Source organism: Lepidothrix coronata, unplaced genomic scaffold (genome assembly GCF_001604755.1).
Source record: "Lepidothrix coronata isolate B3197 unplaced genomic scaffold, Lepidothrix_coronata-1.0 Scaffold131, whole genome shotgun sequence".
Lineage (NCBI taxonomy): Eukaryota > Metazoa > Chordata > Aves > Passeriformes > Pipridae > Lepidothrix > Lepidothrix coronata.
Window position 1 is genome coordinate 830,050 of NW_016690311.1, and position 20,483 is coordinate 850,532.

Below are 20,483 nucleotides of genomic sequence, written 5' to 3' on the forward strand. Positions count from 1 at the left end.
AGCATCCAAACTTCCCTGCTCTCAGTCACTGCATCAGGATATGCCACCTCTGGAGGCCTCTCCCATTCCCCTGGATTAAATTAGTTACTGTACAGGCAGCATAATATGGACTGTTAGGAAACTATCAAATTATACACTATGTCTTTCAAGGCATATTCAAATCTTAGCAATCTTCCTGAGCCACATTTTGAACTTCATTTCTTACTGCAAGTTTTATGGATCAAACCCCAAAGTAATGGAAACTGAGCTGGCTGCACTGAATAAATGTTTCCCAATGCAACAGACGATGTGAACCACACCTCTGCAAGAGCTCAGCCTGTCATTGGTGGCAAGTACTAGGGAATACACTTCATTCTTATTCTCCCTTTGTGAATAAAATCCCTTGTTGGGGAGAAAAATCACAAATCAAAGTATTTTTCTAGTGAAAAAAACACAACTATGTTCTTATTTTTTTTTCTTATATATTTCTTAGAAGATCTGATTTCCTGCTATCTTGTTTGTCGTCTTTGTCAGGCAATATGCAGACAGGAGAATTCACTACCATCACAAAGATGCCCATTGTTTCCATTCATACTATATCTGCTGATAAGATGATATGACTATTGAATGAGACACAGACTCCATAGTGATTGAGAGAGTGTTAAATCTTCAGGACTGGCAGTGCATGTGGTTAGATACTGATACAGAATGAATAAAGAAATAGCAAGAGGTGGACAACATATAAATGTATAAGGAAAAGCAACTTAAATAACTTAGCCAGATGGTAAATACATAAATCAGAGGACCTTTGGTTTTAATATTAAAATTCAAGAAGTGACAGTGTTATATTAATAAAAACACTGTATTAATAAAATATGACTTCTAGAGTAAACAGTATACTATATTCACACGGAAACATATTTCTTTTATACAACACATTATTTTGCTGATGCAAGAATATGTTGCAAGAATAAGTTAGTACTCTTAAAACAAAACAAAACAGCAAAATAATGGAGTATATTATGTTAACATACAGTTACTAATTTAAAAAATATTCTCCTAAATTGACATGCACAGTTTTGCAGGTTCAACCGATCTAATTATCTGACTAACAGTTGCAGTGAGACCTGTAAAAAACGATTAATATTACCAACAAATGTTCCATAAAGCCTGCAGTTGCTCAGACCATAAAACTACAGGTCCAAGATGAGAAACCGTTTCTAGAAGCCAGCCATGCCTATTTAATATAGATGGCTAAATATAACCTCAGCCATCAGGCAGGGAATGTGGGCACTTGCATCAACAAGATGAGGGCTGTCTGATTTAAGACGACTCAGCTTCAGGAGTGGATCCTGATATGTTTGATAAAAGACGCACGCTCTGGAGCTGTACCGCTTGTTTTCTTGGCTTCTTCTGCTTCAGCCCCGTTTGTGTCTGTTAGCTGTGAAAATGGCTTTCACCTGTACTGTCTGCTGGGAAATTCTCAGTGCAAACAGACTGGCAACGTCCCCCTGGACAACATCCCAAGGCTCACACGGTACTGCAGCACCGATCACACAGAACACGTCCAAGGGCACCGGGGCTGCTCCTGTAGAGCTGCCCTAGTAATGAAAGGAGGGCAGAAAAAATCACAGTATTTTTACTGAGCTGTCTCCTGGGTTCAGAATAGAGCTAAATGAGACTCTTGGCCATACTTAAATGCTCAGTTCCTACGGGATGCCTGAAACGATTTAGTGAGGGAAGATGCAAACGCCTGTCTCTTCCATCCCTATAAACACTTAAAACCTCACTGCTGAGGCTGAGCAAATGCTCAAGAGCAAATCTTTTCACAAAAGCCTTGATGTGAAGCAAAGAGCTTGATAGTGAAGTAGGCAGTCAAATCTGTGCTCTTCCTGTGACTGACACCCAGAATAGTAACAAAAATACTCACTTTCACTACAACGGTGCTTCTTTTAAGGGGAAACATTTTCCACTGGCATTTTGTAGTTGTACAACCTTATAAAGTGATTAATATAATCCTATTGTTCGAATTCTGACATTTATATTAATGATACATTTATAAGCAGTTTGCAAAGGGTTAGTGAGCAATTAAAAGATGCTAAAGCCAGGACTACAGTGCGTTAGAGACAGCCCTGGGTCAATGAGTAACATCTTAGTCAAGCCATTGAAACTGGTTGTCGTTGCACCAGCTTTAGCATTTGCTCAAAAAGATCTTTCAACACAGACACACACACAGAGACACACACACACACATACGTGTCTGTTGGCTGCGATATAAATCAGTGTTCTCTTAGAAGCTAGAATGAAAAAAAAAACCCATTGCAAACCCTACTTTTCCAAGACCTCTCAACTCACCAGAGAACAGACCTACTCTGTATCCTGCAAACTTGGATGACTGTGCGAAGGACAAGTGTTCCACATTTCTCTCCGTGGATTCATACGAGCACACCAGCTGCTCTAGCTATAGGGCACGGACCCCCTGCAAACTCAGCAGCTCTGCAGAGCCAGATTACATAGCCCTCATAGGCACATTACATCCATGCTTTTTTCCCCCCACTTTTTCAATACTTAACAGTATCTCTCTCGCTGTTAGTGATTTCTGTACCTAACTCCTCAGAGCATAAGGTGCAGAATATTCGGCAATGAAAATAGAAGAAATACATGCTTGCAAACTGCCATCTGGTCAGGTTATGGAGGGCTACATATTTCAGCCTTGATTGCAAGCATGAGCATAGAGAAACCCTTTCAAAAGACTCTGTGCTGTGGAATAATTTCTTGGTTAACAGGAGATAATGAGATTTCCTTCTCACAATGCACTGTAGAGATCCTAAGCAGGACAAGAAGCTTGGTGGAACAGACAGCCATGATGGTTTGCCTTTGCTGGCCAACCTGAAGGTCTTTCTTCAAAGCAGAGGAAAGCTCTGGGAGAATATACTAGTGTTCCTGATTTCAAAAAAGCTTTTCTGAAGAGGTGGCAATAGAAGGTCACAATTTGGATGGGAATTGGCTGGTCCAAAGTATTTGAGAATCTATGGCCAAAAATTCAGCTGTGCTGCAGTACGGACATGTGGAAGGAGAAGAAGACAGTAGATACAGGAGGGCAAATCAAACAAACTAAGTCTCTAACCTGAGTTTCTCTGCAAGTTCCCTGTCGATCAGACAAAGAGGAGCAGGTGGTCTGCCCAGGAGGCAAAAGATGAAGATGCCTTAACATTTAGTTCTGAACAGAACATCAAAAGTGTCATAAGATCCTAGGAATGACACTCCTCTTTTCTTTTGCACTGTATGTGCCACCCTCTGGCACTCACTGGTGCCTTCCTTCACCAGGTCACATCACATTGAGCCAGCATTTGCAACTCGCACTTTTGTGTGCGAGACACAAGAACAAAATATGAACTAGTGAAAAAAAAAAACATAGTGCATCTTTTCACCAGATGGACAGAAGCTTCTTGTGGAAAGCACCCACTTTCCTGATGGGAGAAATCTTTTAAATACCCAAGCCTGTAAGAGAAAGAGTCAATCCTGGGCTTTTGCTTGGAAATGCAATGTTCAAAGTACTCTAACTGGAACTCCAGAAGGAAAGAACCATCACAAGAGAACTAAGAAAAGATCTTTTATAACTATCAAAGATAACTTTGAAATGAGAGGTGATGGCATACCCAGGGACAAAGCATTTTCACAGGCAAGCATCACATCGAAGTACATATGGGCATCTATAGGTAAGCCCCTAAAGTAATTAAACACCAAAATGATGACAGCTTCTGATAAAAGAAAAAAGCAAAATTAATTGTTTATTGAGTGCTTGACCCAGGTGGACAAGCACACAGGATTAACTGCCTCTGTTTCATAACAGACAAGGAAATACAAACACATTCATTACTAAAGCAGAGCTCTCAAACTGAAGTTAATGCTAACTTCGGAGTGCAATTCTGCTTGAAGGAGTGGCTGTAAAAATGGCATTCTCCTACTCGAAAGATCTATTTCTTGTATGTTTTCTGGGTCACATCTGCTTATTTGAAACAAGATTTTTTAGGATTTTTAATCCTGTTAGCCTGCAGACCAAAGACAGCAAATGGAAAGTGAGAGAGGCTCCTGAATGCCAGCCACTTAACCCCACTCAAAACAGAGGGGATGATCAGGTGTCAAGAAAAAGTCTGGGATTTGGCAGGCAGAATCCTTACGGATGCTGAGGATGCACAAGAAAGAAAGGAAAAAACCTGGGTACTCAGACTCCAGGTTGCATATGGGAGGCTGGCTGCTGAACAAAATCTCTTTTCCTTGTAAACGGAACATATTTGGTGTGAAAAGCCCTGAAAGACCACACGTTCTTTTATACAGCAACCTCTGAGAGTGCAGTGTCACTTCACTTTGCCTAGAGAATCACAAAAAAAGCAAGGAAAAGAGTCTCTCCAGAGGTCACTTGGTCCCAGTTCCTGGTTTGAGGCACTGCCAGACTCGTGTTGCTTGCAAAGGGTCAATCTTTCTATTTTAATACCTTTATTAGAAGGAAAACTCAGTTATTTTCCTTTGTAGGATCTGACTTGGCTTTATAGAGCAAGCATGACAGGGTTCAGCAATGCTTCAAAACCTGTGAAATAACAACAGTAATCCAAAGCACATGTCACATTTTTATCATTCGCCAGCTCTTGAGTTCAATTTGGGTTTTTCTCAGGCTCCCAGTTTCTTGCTGGTGAACTCCTAGCTTTCCAAATGTAAGAAATGAGTCTGCTTGACTCACTTTGGTTTCTGCACGTCTAATTCTACAGGCAAGGCAGCTGGGACAGGCAAAGCTGCCCTGGACATGGGACAAGTGCAGCCACCAGCCATGGGGCTGATATGAGAGGCACACGCTGCACTAGCCCCCCATGGGGTGGGTGGAAAAAATGAGTATTGGGAAGAATAAGTACAGCAATGACTCACACAGGTTATAGGGCTGGACTGAACACAGTGAAGCGAGGTTTTTTTTGTTCTGAAAAGGAGCTACTTGAGTTCAAAAGCAGCACCGGAAAAGGCCTTTTAGAATGGGATCCAAAAAGCCATGCCAGCTAAGAAGGTTTTCCCATTTTCATGCTTCCCTGTCCAAAGGTACACAGTTCAAACTGAGGCAGCAACGCATTTCAAAAAACCAGTAACATTTCCCTCATTAGCCTGAAAATGCTGAAGAGATCAGGCCTTCTATTTTTAGCATTACACTAGAAAATCTAAAGCGCTTTCTGCGCGTCCAGTCTAATGTTTGCTAATTCATCTCTGTATGAATCTCCATCCATTTGCACCCAAATTCCAATTGTATCAAAGGAGGTTTCCTTACTTTACTGGCTCCCATGACTCCCGCTCAAAGCCCCTGTGAATTGACTGTGCAATTGAGGACTCCATCAGATCGACATATCTAACAACAAGTGGAGCAAACAGGTCTTGGAGGTGTTTGTGGAATTTTCCATTGCACAAATTATCTAGAATAGATAAATAAAAGTATAGTAAGACACTACAGTTACTAAAACCTCTGTAACAAACCACAGCGTGGCACTTCATCACACAACAAATCCGTCAGCAAACAGGAAAACTTCAAGAACACAACAGGAGCTGGCATCAGGCACCAATGTTCACAACACAGACAGCAGGAATGACTTCTTACTCCAAACAAATAAACAGACAATGAATCTTCTTTTCCATTAATGTCAAGCCTTACAAATACATTATTACTTCCTGTGAATAAAACAGGTGTAAGAAATACAGCATGGCAAACATTATGGCTTTAGCAGGTGGGAAAATTATTTCTTTACTTGCTACCATGACGCTGGAACTTGCTCTCTGAGGATTGGTCCCTGGATTTTTTCATGTGGTCTTAGAAAACTAACTGGGGCCCTGGTCTGGGACCCGGCTGAAGGCAATGCCAGTTCTTCCACCAGCTCCCTGGGGAGCGGTCGGAGTACCCGGGCAAGCACCAAATCCTCACACAGGTTTTTAAGGCATAGGCCCACATGCTTTAGAGAAGAGTCTTATTTCACAAAGTATTCTTCTTCTGAATTACTCCTGCTTCCATTTACTTTAATATTTTCCTCCCTTCAATAAAATGTTAAAGCAGGGACTGGTTTACTTCATGCTAAATAAATGCAGTACACATATATAAAACAATACAGACATTTAACAACAACAAGATAGAGTACCTAATTTCCTGCTTATCAGGCAGCCATTACCAAGAGACTTGAGAAGAAGAAGCAAAATAAAAGTTCAGCTTCTCACCTTCGAGTGAGGCATTTCATTTAAGGGGTGTCTGTGTGGTTTTTTTCTAGCGGCAATGGAACAAAATCGATCTGATGCTAAAAGAGTATGTACTGTAAATCTCTACTCATCTCAGTTCTCTTTGCAGTGCGGAGAGGCTGAAAGTACTACCAGTAACCTGAGCCGCCCACTGAAAAGGAAATGATCAAAATACAATACATACAGTCACTACGGAGGGAATCGTTTATGAGCTGAAAGAGCGGAAAGCTGTCCCAGGTGTCTGGGGGTTGCACCTCTAACGCAGCATCCATATCCACTGCAAACAGTGACAGGAAGGTCTCCGCATGCTCAACCATTAGGTCTGACCACCAAGCAAAGGCCTTCAGAGTTGGTAGAAAAAGATAATAAAGAAGTGTGTTAGTTCTAAGAAAGCACAGAGAAAGATGTTAGGCCACGTTATCTCCAAAAAAAATTTTAAAAAGTGCATCCCATGGAAACTACCTTTATTGTAAAGAGAACAGTGCTTTGGAGTGCTAGCCTGCATGGGCCATGCTAATCCCAGAATTAGGCACTGCTATTCTAAGATAAAGGTTTCTTGCAGAGGATCTGTTCAGAGCTCCACTGTAAAGGCACGCAGCTATAACATGGCAAAGAAGGTTTCATCTGTTCAATTTACAATAAACGCCTTCATTCATCTTTAATGATGCTAATTATCAGAAAAAAATCAACTAATTCTTATTCTAAAGTATAGGAATTTGGGAGTTTCTTCACTGTGCTTGTGGGTTTTCTGCTGTGTTTTTCAACAGTTTAAATTTTACTTGGATTTGCTACTTCCATTTGTCTTGAAAAACTACAAGCCTGAGACATTAAAATCTGTCCTAAATCACTCACACTCTCCTTTAAAGATATTTCAAACATGACCAGTAAAAGTTATTACAGCACTGTTCATTTTACATGGTTAGCTATACACGCCCATAGAAACACACTACCACCTTCATGATGCTACTGATTAGGAACTCATTACAAAGCTCTACTATCAACATGCCAAGGTGAAAAAACAAAAATATCTACGGCAAGCCTGTATTTTCACAGAGGCAGGAAAAAATTGTCTAAACTTGAAAACCAAAAAAATATCAGTGAAGTAACTCATTCTCATGCACATGGGTCCTTAAAATTGGCTGTGCGGGCTCTCTGAGGTGACATTCACATCATACATGGCTCAGATGTGAATGCTGCGGACGCATGCATGCGTGTTCAGAAGCCACTTCTGGCTGGGAACATGCAATATGAGAAGTGCTGTAGATAGGACCATGTGCTGTCATTTTGAAGTGATGGGAAATTACTCAGTGACTTGAAGGATCTAAGGAATAACTTTGTGGCACTCTGTGAGAAAAAGAAATTTCTAGCATAGGCACAAGAGTGGAGATGAAACGGAAGAGATTGGGAACAGAGGAATCAGTTTGAAGAGGAACTGCCAGCCAGGCAGGGGCATTTTTTGCAGACTTTAGCAGACATGAATAAGCAGAATGGGCTTTCACTCTCTCAGGGTTCAGTTTTGATTCACTGATGAAGAACTGCACTGATGTGCAAAGCACAACTCCAGCTGCTGGTTCACTTGGCCATGGGGAGGGAGCAGCACCTCCAAACCAGGTTACTGCCATGGACCCCTTTAATTTTTCCTGTTTTGTCCAGACTTCTCAGATGTAAAATAACCACAACAACCACCTAAATCCCAATCTAATCTTAGATTGGGCCTGCCCTGTCATGGGGGTGATGATGTGGATGGGGTGGGCTGTACCATGAAGGCACAGCTTCAGTGCTTGCCCGTGCCCAGAGTGGCAACACCAGGAGGTGAGTGTCCCTGTGGTCATGGCATGGGGACAAGGCAGCTACAGCAGACTCCTTTGTCTGCAAACTGTCCCCAGCCCCAGGCCCGTAGATGAAGCTGCTCAGCACTGTTGAGGGGGTGCTCAGCAGGCTCAGTGGCAGCAGTGGTGGTGGTCTTGGGCATCTGCAGAGTTGATGCAGTGAGTCCACAGGGCTAAGCACTGAGGGCAGTGCTCTTTAGCTCTTCTCCCGCATTTGGTGCTGGTGTCCAAGCAAGCACAGGGCTGAATTCCTGCAAGTACCACATCAGGAGGCATCAAACCACTGTGAGACCACACAGGAAACAAAAACGTCATGTCACAAGTCTGGTCCCGATGCCTGCTCCAACCTTCTCCCCAAAGCAGGTGGGAAAGGAGCCGTGCTTAGCAATGGGAGGGTCCTCTTAAGTTAGCAAAGCTTGGCTGTGGTTTTCAAGGAGGGTGCTGGGGCTGTTCTCGCTCTGATGTGGTTCCTCTGGCTGTGCCTCTGCCTGCCCAGAGCCTGCTATGGTGTCACCCACCAGACACTGCCCACAGGTCTGTGGGCACTGAGCGATCGGTACGAAGGACCAACGGCAACCGGGATTTTGGGGGGAAGGAAAAGAGAGGATGCCAAAGAATATCTTCTGTAACAAATACCAACATAAACACTTCAGAGTCCTGCAATAAAAACCTGCTTCCACAAAAAGGGGGGGGGGGAAAGCTATTTTAAAAAAAAAATTACAAAGAAAAGCATGTAATCATTGGTGAAAAAAAAATGCCCAAACCAGTAACAGTTTCTCCTTTTGCTGGAAAAGTCAAATTTCAGTTCTGTAAGTCTCTAACTTATGTGAGAATCCTCAACCTCCTCTCTAGTTTCAGTGAGCAGGACCTTCCTGCGGTGGGAGAGATAACGACATACTTAGAAAATCTCCTTCAAGATGGTAACATTTCATTTATTTACCATCTACTTACCTGTTTTGCTTAAATCACAATGTAAAGGAAGAAAAAAAAAAGTGTGCTTTCTAGCCAAACACACCTATTATTGTATATTTTACACATGGATACACATGTATATATGTATGACCTCAAGGAGTTAAGATACATATATACATATACACATATGTATACATAGAGAGAGAAAACACAAGTTCAAAAATAGGTGAATGGCATTGTCTCTGGCATTTGTCATCAGTCATCTAGAGGAAGGGAAAAGGAGCTAGGAGACATCTGATGGGAGAGATGACACAATGACAGAGACCTCCCGCTCCCAGATTACAGACATAGGCACACGGGTTCTGCTGCATTTCTGCCTGTGCTGGGTTGCTTCCTTCAGGCAAACCCAACTGACTAGACACAGTACTCCTCTTGTAATGATTTTTGAACATTTTCCATGCTCAGAGTATTATTTTCTGTGTTCTCATTAAGGAATCTGCCTGGATGTCCACGTAGGGAAAATGGGGCATGTTTTAAGTGCAAAACTGCTGTTTTTCAGTAAAATAAGGCATTTCTTCAGTAAGCAGTGCAACTTAATTTTCTGCTAAATATCCAAAGTAGACCAAAGAGTTGCACCTAGTAGGTCAAACGTTCTCCACATGTCAAAAAAAAGTCACCTGGAATTGTTTGGGAGAAAAAAAAAAAAGAAGTGCAATGCCTCAGCAATTCTCATTGCACTGTGACAGCATAACACGGCTACAACGCAGAATAAAAATCAGTGATAAACCACCCAGCCTCTTCTCTCTCTTCCTTGGGTGCAATTCAAAGTGTGCAGAGAGCTGGCCAACTGCCTGTGCACTGCTGAAATGCCACAGCCACCCTCAGGACAGGGATTCAATAACGCACCGACAGTGTGCCGGGCTCTGGAGAGAGATGGATTTCACCCTTCCAGGTCACTGTTCAGAACAAGGGACCGGGATATGCCTCCTATCCATGTTGGCATTAACCTTCTGTCTCTAATCAAAACCTTGTGACACAAAAGATGCTGGAGAACAGTTCTGAGCCTTCCTCCTGGTGATCTTGGCAGCGAGGCTGGCTGAGCACGACCGGTCCTGTAACCACTTCCTTCAGAACTCTACTCTTTTTAAAATAACCTGTGTTTTAAAAAACAGCTTCTTCCCAGCCGGTTGTACATCCAGCCTGTGCTGGTGAGGAGTGGAATAAAACAGTTTGTGCACAAGTGCAGTGCTCTTGAGCACCCCTTGCTTTTGTAAAAATGAGTTTTATTTCACTCTTCACCTCATATATTCTCTCTCTACATATAAATACTGTATATCCAGTACAAGGCACATACAGACAAAACCAGAAGACCACTACCATTCTAGGCACTCGTGTAGTACTTAGTCCATCTCCACCACAGTGTACTAGAGGTCAGGTGAATGCAAACGACAGGTAACAACAGGCTGAGGAGCGAGTCCAGGCAGGTAGGGTTGTGTTGGGATGTAACTGCAGCGCTCGTAAAATATACCCACTGCTGCATGCATGGACTGGACTGCTATGCCACATTTACCCTCCTGTGTCAGGCTACCAGCCCTGCAAGCAGCCAACTCGAAGTTGCTGTTACATTCCTCGGTCAAAGTTACAGAAGCGAGGGCAACCCGGGTAAAATCCCAGTAGGAAACATGGCACTGAGAGGGCATGCACGGAATATGACAGGAGTGACTCGTTTCATTCAGTTTAGTCACATACCTCTTTCCCCTGCCAGGATCATCCAAGATTGAATGAACAGTAGAAAAACAGGGAGGAAATTTAAATATGCAGTCAGGCATTAGTTGGGTTTTGTGGATTGTTGTGTATTATCAATAAGTAAAATTATACTGCAAATTTAATACACACTGGAATGATTTCTAGGTGATTGTGAAATTATTTATCAAATGCTCTTAATGCAAAATATAGTGAGTATATATAGATGTATATATATTGACGGGAAGGAAAAGAGAAAATAGTGAATGAGTGTTACAATAGCTACAATCATAAACAATTAACCGTTCCCTCTGAATTTTAAAATTATTCCCTTCTCAATACGCATTCAAGAGCACCAGATTTACAGAGAACTCAGGGCTCAATCCTGCAAATACTTACATGGATATGCAACATCACCTGCTTAGGCAGAAATGTCCTGACGTGCTGAGAGCAGGACTACAGCCAGCCATGCCAGCTGCCTGTGAGATCAAGTGTTTCCAGGATCAAACCTCACGATTTTCTGGTCTATATATGACTATGACATGGTTTCAGTGGTTTTAAAACACGAACTTTTCCTGTCAAAGTGCTTTGAAAAGTTAAGAGTGGCATTAGGCCTTAGATAACCCAAATAATGAGTAACTGAGCACACACAACTCATCCTAACCTCCGTGACTAGTAATTGAAGTATTCCCAAGAAGCCAAGACAGAAGAGGCCAACAGGAAACCAGGTGAGTTAATCATGTACTGTAGGGGCCCAGGGAAACCTGAATGCTCAGAAAGGGACAGAAAGGAGAATTGTCCTGTTTTGTTGTCGTTTTCCTTGCTTCCCTCCGGACAGCAGGAGCTGCTGCAGGGACTCTGCTCATGCTGGCTGGAGGCACACACACAGGTTATTATCTGGAAATACAACCTTTCTGGAAAGTGGACAGGCTTGCTCTTGTATGTAGTTGGTGGTGAATTATTTGGCCAGATTCAGCTCCAGTGCTGTCGGAAAGGCTGCAGACTGACATTGAGGAGAGTACAACTTAATTAATTCCTCCTTTAGCCCTCCCTCCCCTCTGAAAACACATTCCTCCTGAACTGTACTTTGCCTTCATTGTACTCGAGCACCCGTTACTTAAGAATACTTTTGGCTTTTAAAGAAGAGAACCCAGCACCATTTGGGAAGACATCACCCAAATACACAAGGCTCCCACTGGAGCTTGCTGAAGACCTGGGGGACACGACCTCGCCGGGTGCCGCTGCTCACCTCTGCGTGGTGCTCTTCATTTTGCTGTAGGACTTCAATTACCAACTCTGCCAGACGTATTGTATCTTCTAACTTTTTAGCTGGTGTGACTAACCGGCCTACATTCTCTGTAGTACAAGAACTCAAGTTAAAAGGGAAGCAGGGTGAAAAGCTAGACGAACAGTAAGTTATTTTAGAGGTTAAAAAAAATAAAATCCCATAATATTCTACAGCTTTAAAGATCTTTTCATGCATATGTTAAATGCTTATATAATTAGTACTGAGCAAACCAGAAAGCCACATTCGTTATTATACTATGAAAATACAGTGCTCCAGCTCCAAATTTCACAATACTGTCAGAGCTGTTTTGCTTTATGGTGACACTTTATTAGCTCAAATAAGAACATCACATTCTCCAAAGACAGCATCTGGCCACTAATATATGAAAAACATGTATCCTTCGACGTAGATGATGCTATTATAGGAATCGTGTCTGTATTATTTTAAAATTCTTTTAAGAAGATCAATTCAAACAAATCTGTCTGTACTTGTAATAAATTGTCTCTCAAGCAATTTAAATGTCACCTGCTACTGAAAGCAAAACTTGCAGGTCTGCCCTGCTCCAGGATTTAACTCCACAAGGGTCAGGAGTTACGCATGCTGGAGGGAGTGGAAAGTGGTAAATCCCATGTTCATAGGTAAGATTTATATGGGAAAAGGGATGCAACTTTACAACAAAAACCCTGGAAAACAAACCAAAGAGTTTAAATCCTGGAGCTTGGTGTTTAGCTATGCTGAGTTATTTTGCAGCATTTTCTGAAAACTCTAAAAAATAATTAAACTATATTCTTCCAGGTGATTTATATTATTAATAACACATTAAAAATCTGAGGTGCTAACAATATGGAACACTTAAGAATATTTCACTGGAAATAATGTAGACAAAAAGAAAATAATCACATTTTCCTTAAACAACAGCTTCTGCAGAGCTGGCTGAGTGCAGCCAAGAAGGTTTCTGTGAGCTGATCCTGCAGCTCACTGCCCTGGGGTGTGGAAAGTCTCCTTGGGATGGTTTCCTGGAGGAGAATTGGAGTGGGAGACCTGCTCCCTGGCGATCCAGGTCACCACACAGACCATAGGCATGTGTCTCCAGTTAACAACCAGGTCCCAGTGCTGGCTCTCTAATGCAGTGAGGGCGAAGAGAAGCCTTGCACTACACAGCCAGTTCACACCTCTGCACCAGCATGAGTTTTGGCCTCTCCATGATATTAAACCCACAGAACTCATAAATGAGTGAAGCACCAAAACCCCAAATGATCAATTCAATCTGTAATGAGCAGTGTAGAGCAGACTGCATGACCCCGGCACAGCGAACTGCTAGCACTGCAGGTACTGAAGTGCCACTACTGGGAATCACCCTGGGATTTCTAAAGGATCCCAGCTAAGCTGGAAGTCTGGGTCCTGCCAACAGGCCAGGTGCTGACCGGGCATCTCTCTCCAGCCTTCCACCATACATGCTGTATTTTTGCTAGTTCACCATGCAAATGAACTCTACACTTTTGCTGGTATATGCCACAGATACGGGCCCTGGGAGTTTCTTCTCCAGTTTTCCTTTTGTTTCTTGTATCACTGGAAAAAAAAAAATCCAGGCTCCCTTTAATATTATTTATTGGGCAAATACTGAAATTGCAGAGCTCCTCATTAACTCCTTAGTCTTTGTCCTATTCAATCCAGCACTTCACCAGCTACAAGTAGAAACTGCTTTCTTTTTGCAAAAGGAGCTCAAAGACAGGTCCCTTAGTAAGATCTGATTGTTTCTGCACCTCTGAAGCCAAGGGGAAGGTTTTCCACTGATCAGAGCAGCATCAGACCCATTCTCATTTGCAACACTGATCTGCTCTCAAATATAACTAAAAGACAAAAGTGTTAATAAGAACAACTGCTCAGAGATGCTGTCTTTAAAGAAAATATTGATGCTTATACAACTTTGGCAGCCAGCAGATGTCAATCTTAATTTTTTTCCTTCTTATTTTAAATATTTCCCTGGTTAAGTTACTATACATCAGAATATTCTGCTAAGATAGCTGGAGCACTGACAGTTACATGAAACGTATACGATATACTTATCAAACATTTCATCCAACATCATGTAAAGCTCATACATATTTATAGTTTTCATGCAAAATGTTATGCAACAACAATGTTATTTTGTGCTGACGTTGATATTTGAAAATGTTGCATATGTCAGACATTGCTAGACAAAAAAATGTGGACATTTTGAAATAAATGCTACCTCTAAATCTCTAAAACCTACCACATCGCGCTAGGTATTTTGTGTAAAGCTGCACATGAGAACTAGCTTTCTACTGCTACAGAAGCGGCTGCTAGACTAGAAAACCACTGAATAAAAGAAAGGAAGACTATTACAGTACTTGGCGGCTGTTTGGCCATGCCTTTGAGCATATGATCTATCATGTTAGTCTGCGTTTGAGGAGATGATGGTGGTGGCCCAGCCGGTGGCTTAGGCTTGGGCGGACGGGCTGTTGTGCATGACGGAGAGAGAGACGCCAAAAGTAAAGAGACAAATGACTTCATAAACAGTGACAAAAAGATGGAAACTTTGAAAGGAACATAAGCAGAAATGATCAAATACAAATGGAATAAGCTGCTGGGTTTTTTGCTCATTGGTATTTGAAGTATTGCACGGTAATGACACCATTTAACAACACGTACTCTAGAAATCGGCAGATTCAAACATCCTGTGGTACCGTGCAATCAGAAAGCTAAAAATTCAATGCAAGTATGAAACTGCACTTCATGCAGTCCCACGAGGAAACTGAAATGGGTTAATTCAGTTAAAACTCTGGAATTCAGAAAAGGTGAACTAAAAAAGATGACTTGAAGTCAGCGCTCCAATGCTTAGGTACATTTAGCAATAGAATAATGAGCCACAGGAATTAATTGCTTTGCAAATATCAATTACACATTTTAGATTTAAACGTCACTGTTGGTTAAAGGGAGCTATAAAATATTCTTGTGCAATTTAAACATGTAAAAAAATCTGTCACTTAAAAATGTGTGGTTCCTGATCGTTTCCAGCTCATTTAATTATTTTCAACTTGGAATTCTAGTGGCTTTTATATTCTGGGTTGAATCATATATAAAAACTTGCCAGCTCTATCAAATATGTTACTTGCTATTCCAAATGTTAGAATACTGCAATCAGGACTTGACCCATCTGTCATATAGTTTACAATATCAGCATAGGAAAAATTCAAAGAAAATAGCCTTTCCTTTTACATACACCCAGAGAATAAATTATATACTGCGAATATATTAACACAATAGTTTCTATTCCTTTTAATAACAGTTTTTAGCAGCATTGTGACTATTTTTAATCATGCCATTTGCAAGGAATCTGGCATATTTATCTGGACATTCTATTGCCAAAAGTCCTTGCCATTTCGCTTGCATTTTCCAGCGGGGGGAAAAAGAATCGGTTGGCTTGTGCAAAGGAGATTTCTGATTGCTTTTAATTCTCACAGAATTATAACACTTATCAAAGTATAATAAAGAATACTCGAGTAAACCATTAAGGGGCATGAGTTAGGTTGGTGCCCCTCTCAGTACATGTGGATATACACACACACACATAAACACACATACAATGCACACGTGCGCATACACACACACACATACATATTTTTAGCCTTTGAAGCTGTGTAATGATTAACTCAGACTCTCAGATTTAAGCTACTGGTTTCTGGCTTTTTTATTTTTCCTTGTTTTCTTGTAACAGGAAAAGCAAATCTATTCATCCATCTCTAGAGTAATCCTGATCTTTGTTCAATGTTTACCAAGAGTGGCTTTGTCCCCAGAACTAAACCCTTCAGCCTCAAGTGACAAAAATAACTGCTTTTTGGGCATTGGCCTAATGACTTTCACTCTAATTTAAAACATAAGCAAGAATTCAATTTGGCTACTCACTAATGACTCCTGAGCTTGACATGTAGATGTGGAAAGAATATTTTACTGCCCTTCACTATGGAGAGCAGCTTGTGCCAAGGTCCCTGGATGGGAAGGGACGGTGGGGAGAGGGGATTGCACATCTCCTCCCATCTGCATGTGACAATAGTGGGCTGGGAAACCCTCACCACCCAGGGGAGTCTGTTGGGTGCCAAAGTTGGGGGTGTCAAAGAGAGCTCCTCTTAATACTGCCCCCATCCCAGAATTGCAACTCATTGCACACCTCAGCATTGCAACCCTCAGGCATCCTTAAATGTGAGTCCAGCCCCTGCACCCCCAACAGCTACCCATCAAAAAATAGGTCTCAGACTTCATGGACATGCAGACTCCAGAGTGTTGAATGGGCCTGACTAGTGCAAGTGTTTTCTGTCCTAGGGAAAAGTCATTAACAGAGAAGGAGGAGGAGGAAAAAGCAAGAGATGCAGCAGCATCTTCACGAGTCGCTAGTGCAGAGCGTACAGAACAGCTTGGAGGAGGCTCCCGCTGTGCAGTTGTCAGCACAGTGCCCCGGGGTGGCTCTCACTTCTGTGAGACCCCCCCAAGCACCTTCCCCTGCTCCTGGCATCCCCCTGCCACCACCCGCTCTTGGAAACAAGCTTCCACAAGGCATTGCAGCAGGATAAGCAACAAACTCTTGATATAATTCTGATCTGGCCCAATCTGCACAAATATTCAGCTCTTTGTTTAATTCCAATTTTTCAGACCCAAATTCAAGGCTCTTGCACTACGGCTGCAAAACCACCTGGAGCGAAAGGAGAAAAGTTCTCTCTGTTCCTGGGGGCACTGAACACCCTGTGAGTCCCAACCCATGCTTTTCTTTGTTGTCTCTTTACGGCAAGAAAATTTAAAAGATTAAGGTCTGGCTAAGGAAAAAGATTAATTTCCTCTGTGAATTTAGACAGAAATGGGGCTGTGACTGCCATGCCCTATGAGGCACTGGAGTTTATGTGCTTCTCTGGGTCCAGCTCCTCAAGATGGCACGTGAAGTCCCTTTGATGGACTCCACCTTTCAGGGGTGGCTCAGCTCCCGCTCGGAGAGAGGGAGACATGTAAGGCTGGATGGGTTTTATGGCACTTGCTAGTGAAGAGCTGCAGTGTGTGTGGCAGGTTTTGTTTCACTTTGGCTTTTCTTTTTTCCCTGTCCTTTTCCTCTCTAATCCCTCACCACAGCCAGTTTAGTATCAGAAATGCTCTTGTATTTGCTCCTCATGTGTGTCAGATGGGTAGGATTTAAACACCTTCATCACTGAAATCAGAGGCAGGAGCAGCTTCTTCCTTACCAACAACCTGACAAAGTGCTTTCCTGGACAAATTTCTGCCAAAGGTTTTTATGCTTCTCTGTGATACTGGCGAATAAAATACTTGCAGAAGCTCAAATTACTTGGCAAATTCTGGGTTTGTGCTTGCAATAAGCTTCAGCCTGCAATGAGTATAACAGGTACATTGTTAAATCTGTGCTACTTTGGGTGTGTTATTGCATACAATTCATTGTGTGTGAATTTACAGACTGAAAGATTTTCAAACTACATGTTTCTTACTCAGCACCATGACTTCTGCTACATGGGTTACATCAACAACAGCAAGAATTACACTTGCAATAGAAGAGTATTATTGACTTTTTGTATTTTTTATAATTTGTATTTTTGTAGCTACTGATTTAAGGATTTCCTTGGAATAATTAAAACTATACGACCCTTGCCAACGGCCTTAGTATCTAAGTGTTATGTGTGCATTCATTTGCAAGCCAATCATCAAAATGATATAAAAAGCTGCTGTTATCAAGACAATTGTAAAGAATAATGGACTTAGCCATAATGGACAAGGCAAAACAGCCTTTTATTACATTCATAAAATGAATTTGCATATATCTGAAAGGGATTTCAGTAACAATATTCTTTCTTTCAAAATTAGATGTGTTATCTTAAAGGCAAGAAAAAAATCATGAAAAAAATGGTTTTTTTCAACTCAGCAAGAGACTCCAGTTCACCTCAAAACCTCAACATACTGCAAAGTGAACTGATCTCCTGATTTTCTGATCATTACTGAGTCTAGTGAAGAATTTGTGCCTATCTGAATTGTGTGTCATGCCTCAGGCAGCAAGTTGCTCCACAGCTGGTGAGAGACTTGTAGAAACATAATGTCAGAATGCAGATGTTCGGATTTCTGAACCTCTTGTAATAACTTTGTACTTCTCTAAACACTGCCTTTGAAAGGGCAAGAGGAAATCTCAGAAGCTGCATAACGATTCTTCATTAAACACAACTGAATGCCACTTCAAGGAATGAAACAAATAAAGCAGCATTTCGGCAGCACATGGATACAGGTTGTCATGTCTGAGTGAAAGTGTAGGATTTATTAATGACTTCAGCCTATACCCTCACATAAAAAGACGGATGTTTTCATACATTTTGCATCTGTATTTATGTGAGGAATATAATTTTATGTTCTTTTTAAGCTTTGGGGTTTACCACAAATGCTGGAGGGATTGCCCAGCAGAGGCCGGGCTGACAAATCATACAGGACCTCTCCTTGTCTCGGACCTGATTAATCGTCAGGCAGCTCAGCTCCTCAGCTGAGAGTTACGAATATGTGCACAGAGCTTCCCAGGCTGGGATCCAGAAATAGGGAAGGCGAGTGACGTAAAGTGAGCATGGGACTGTGACAAGGGCCAGTATGAGCGCCTTGAAAAATACCACTGCTTCTTAACAACCTGCTGTATCGCTCTAGTCTAAAACCAACCTCTCCTGCTCCTGCTTCCTCGGCGGAGGACGCCTTCCACGCCTGCTGGAGCGACTGTACGTGCAAGATGCTCCATGGCTGGTGCCAGCTGGGGCTGATGCAGCCCAAGACTGTGCTCAGTCCCTCTCCTGGGGGTGCGCCCGGGTCCCCAGCCTGGCGCAGGCACCTGGGAGATGCCTGCCTCTGCACGGCCACTGCAGCTGCCCCTCGCTGCTCTGTGGGCAGCACTGCCCCCCACAATGACTGGGTTTCAGCCTCACACCCACCCCGGCATCACCACCGGGTGTGTTTTCAGGGGAAGTCTGGCTTCCCCGTCAGTCTGTCCGGGGAGGACAGTGCTCACCAGTGTGGTGAGATGTGGAGCCTTGGGAGACCTGCTTCCCTGCAAGGGGATGGAGTGGCTGCCAGAGAAGCAAAAACCTGACATGTTTGGATAGAGTAGATGATTTCCCTTGGTGACAGTGCAATAGGAGTTCAGTGGGTCCCTCTGCTTTGCAGGAGACATCCCACTGCTCTGCCACCCCGTCACTAAGCACCGAGGCGAGACCTATCTTTGTTTCTCATCTGTGTGCACCAACTCAGCACTACCATGAGAAGCCTCTCTTTACAGAGACCAAACCCAAATTGCAATATGAGAAATATCTGGTCTGAAAACTAAAAAAAAACCCCTCAGTCTTACATCAAACCAATCAATTGTCAAGCTTACAACTATTGCCTTGGCTGGCACCATCTCTAGAGCTGCCTGTACCCAACTCCACCAGTGCAAGGTTGCACTCGTGTTCATGGTGCCACAGCACTCCAACACAGTGCAGCACATTTCACAAACCCTGTGCACAAGGGATGGAGAAGTTATTCTCTTCCAAAGGAATTGTGGATTCCCAACTTATATAAATAGACAAACACTTATTAAAAGGTTACACTTATTAATCTGTTAGTAGTTTTGTCTAATCCATAATTAAAGCAAGCAATTAATTTTAATTCTTTTAACATAGTTTCCTGTTTAATGTTCTATTTCAAAATTTTAAAGCATGGCAAGAGACTACACACTACTCAGGAGAAAGGACATCAAAGGGTGACATTTGTGTGTTTAAGAAGTTGTTGTTTTCAGTATCTTATTTTTATTCTTGCTTCTGGCAAAATAAATAAAAAGTCAGGCCAAACCCCAGTCACTTTTGACTCCACTTAAGCTGAGGAACTGGTTTCAAGTTGAGTCCTGCTGACCTTGCCTGAAAATTTTTCATGTAAGACAAAGGGAGATTTGTGGGCACAAAGCAGCAGAGTCACAACTCCCTGTGCCCTGTCACTCGCTCCAAGCATAGAGAAGAAGCAAGTTTATTTTTAAATGAAGTGGGTTGTAGGAATATCCTTCTGAATTTCTAAACTGTAGGCATGCAATGGGCCATTGCAGCAAGAATGATGCTTAGTGCATTTACTGTGCTTAATGCACAACAGCCTGTGCTCACTTTAACTGCTGCAGTTAATGGTAATAATTGGGATTGTTCTATTTGCTCGTTGTTTATTTGCACCTTTTATAGCTGTGAGGAAAAATTATTTTCCATTTTCTAAATATTGATTTTTATTCACAATTAATTTTAATGTCATGCAATAGATTATGGGCCAAATTTGAGATGAGGAGGTCTGGGGAAGCCAGAACCTGGCCCAGCTTCTTGTACTGCTCTTCCGAAGCAATTTCCCTTTGCAAACAGAGCTGAAATCAACCTGATCCTTTTTTTTTTTTTTTTTCCACAAAACAGAACAATCTACTCACA

At 42.2% G+C, this 20,483-nt stretch overlaps 1 protein-coding gene across 2 annotated transcripts in view; it reads right to left on the bottom strand.

Moving 5' to 3' along the window:
• The window catches only part of CADPS (calcium dependent secretion activator), a 211,882-nt gene that overhangs the window by 44,782 nt on the left and 146,617 nt on the right, over window positions 1–20,483 (bottom strand). For both annotated transcript variants that reach the window (XM_017826840.1, XM_017826841.1), the window contains 4 exons: window positions 11,971–12,077; window positions 10,728–10,736; window positions 6,422–6,578; window positions 5,288–5,429 (listed from right to left, as the gene is read on the bottom strand). In XM_017826840.1, coding sequence (XP_017682329.1) covers window positions 5,288–5,429; window positions 6,422–6,578; window positions 10,728–10,736; window positions 11,971–12,077 — 415 coding nt within the window. The remainder of the gene's footprint in view (window positions 1–5,287; window positions 5,430–6,421; window positions 6,579–10,727; window positions 10,737–11,970; window positions 12,078–20,483) is intronic.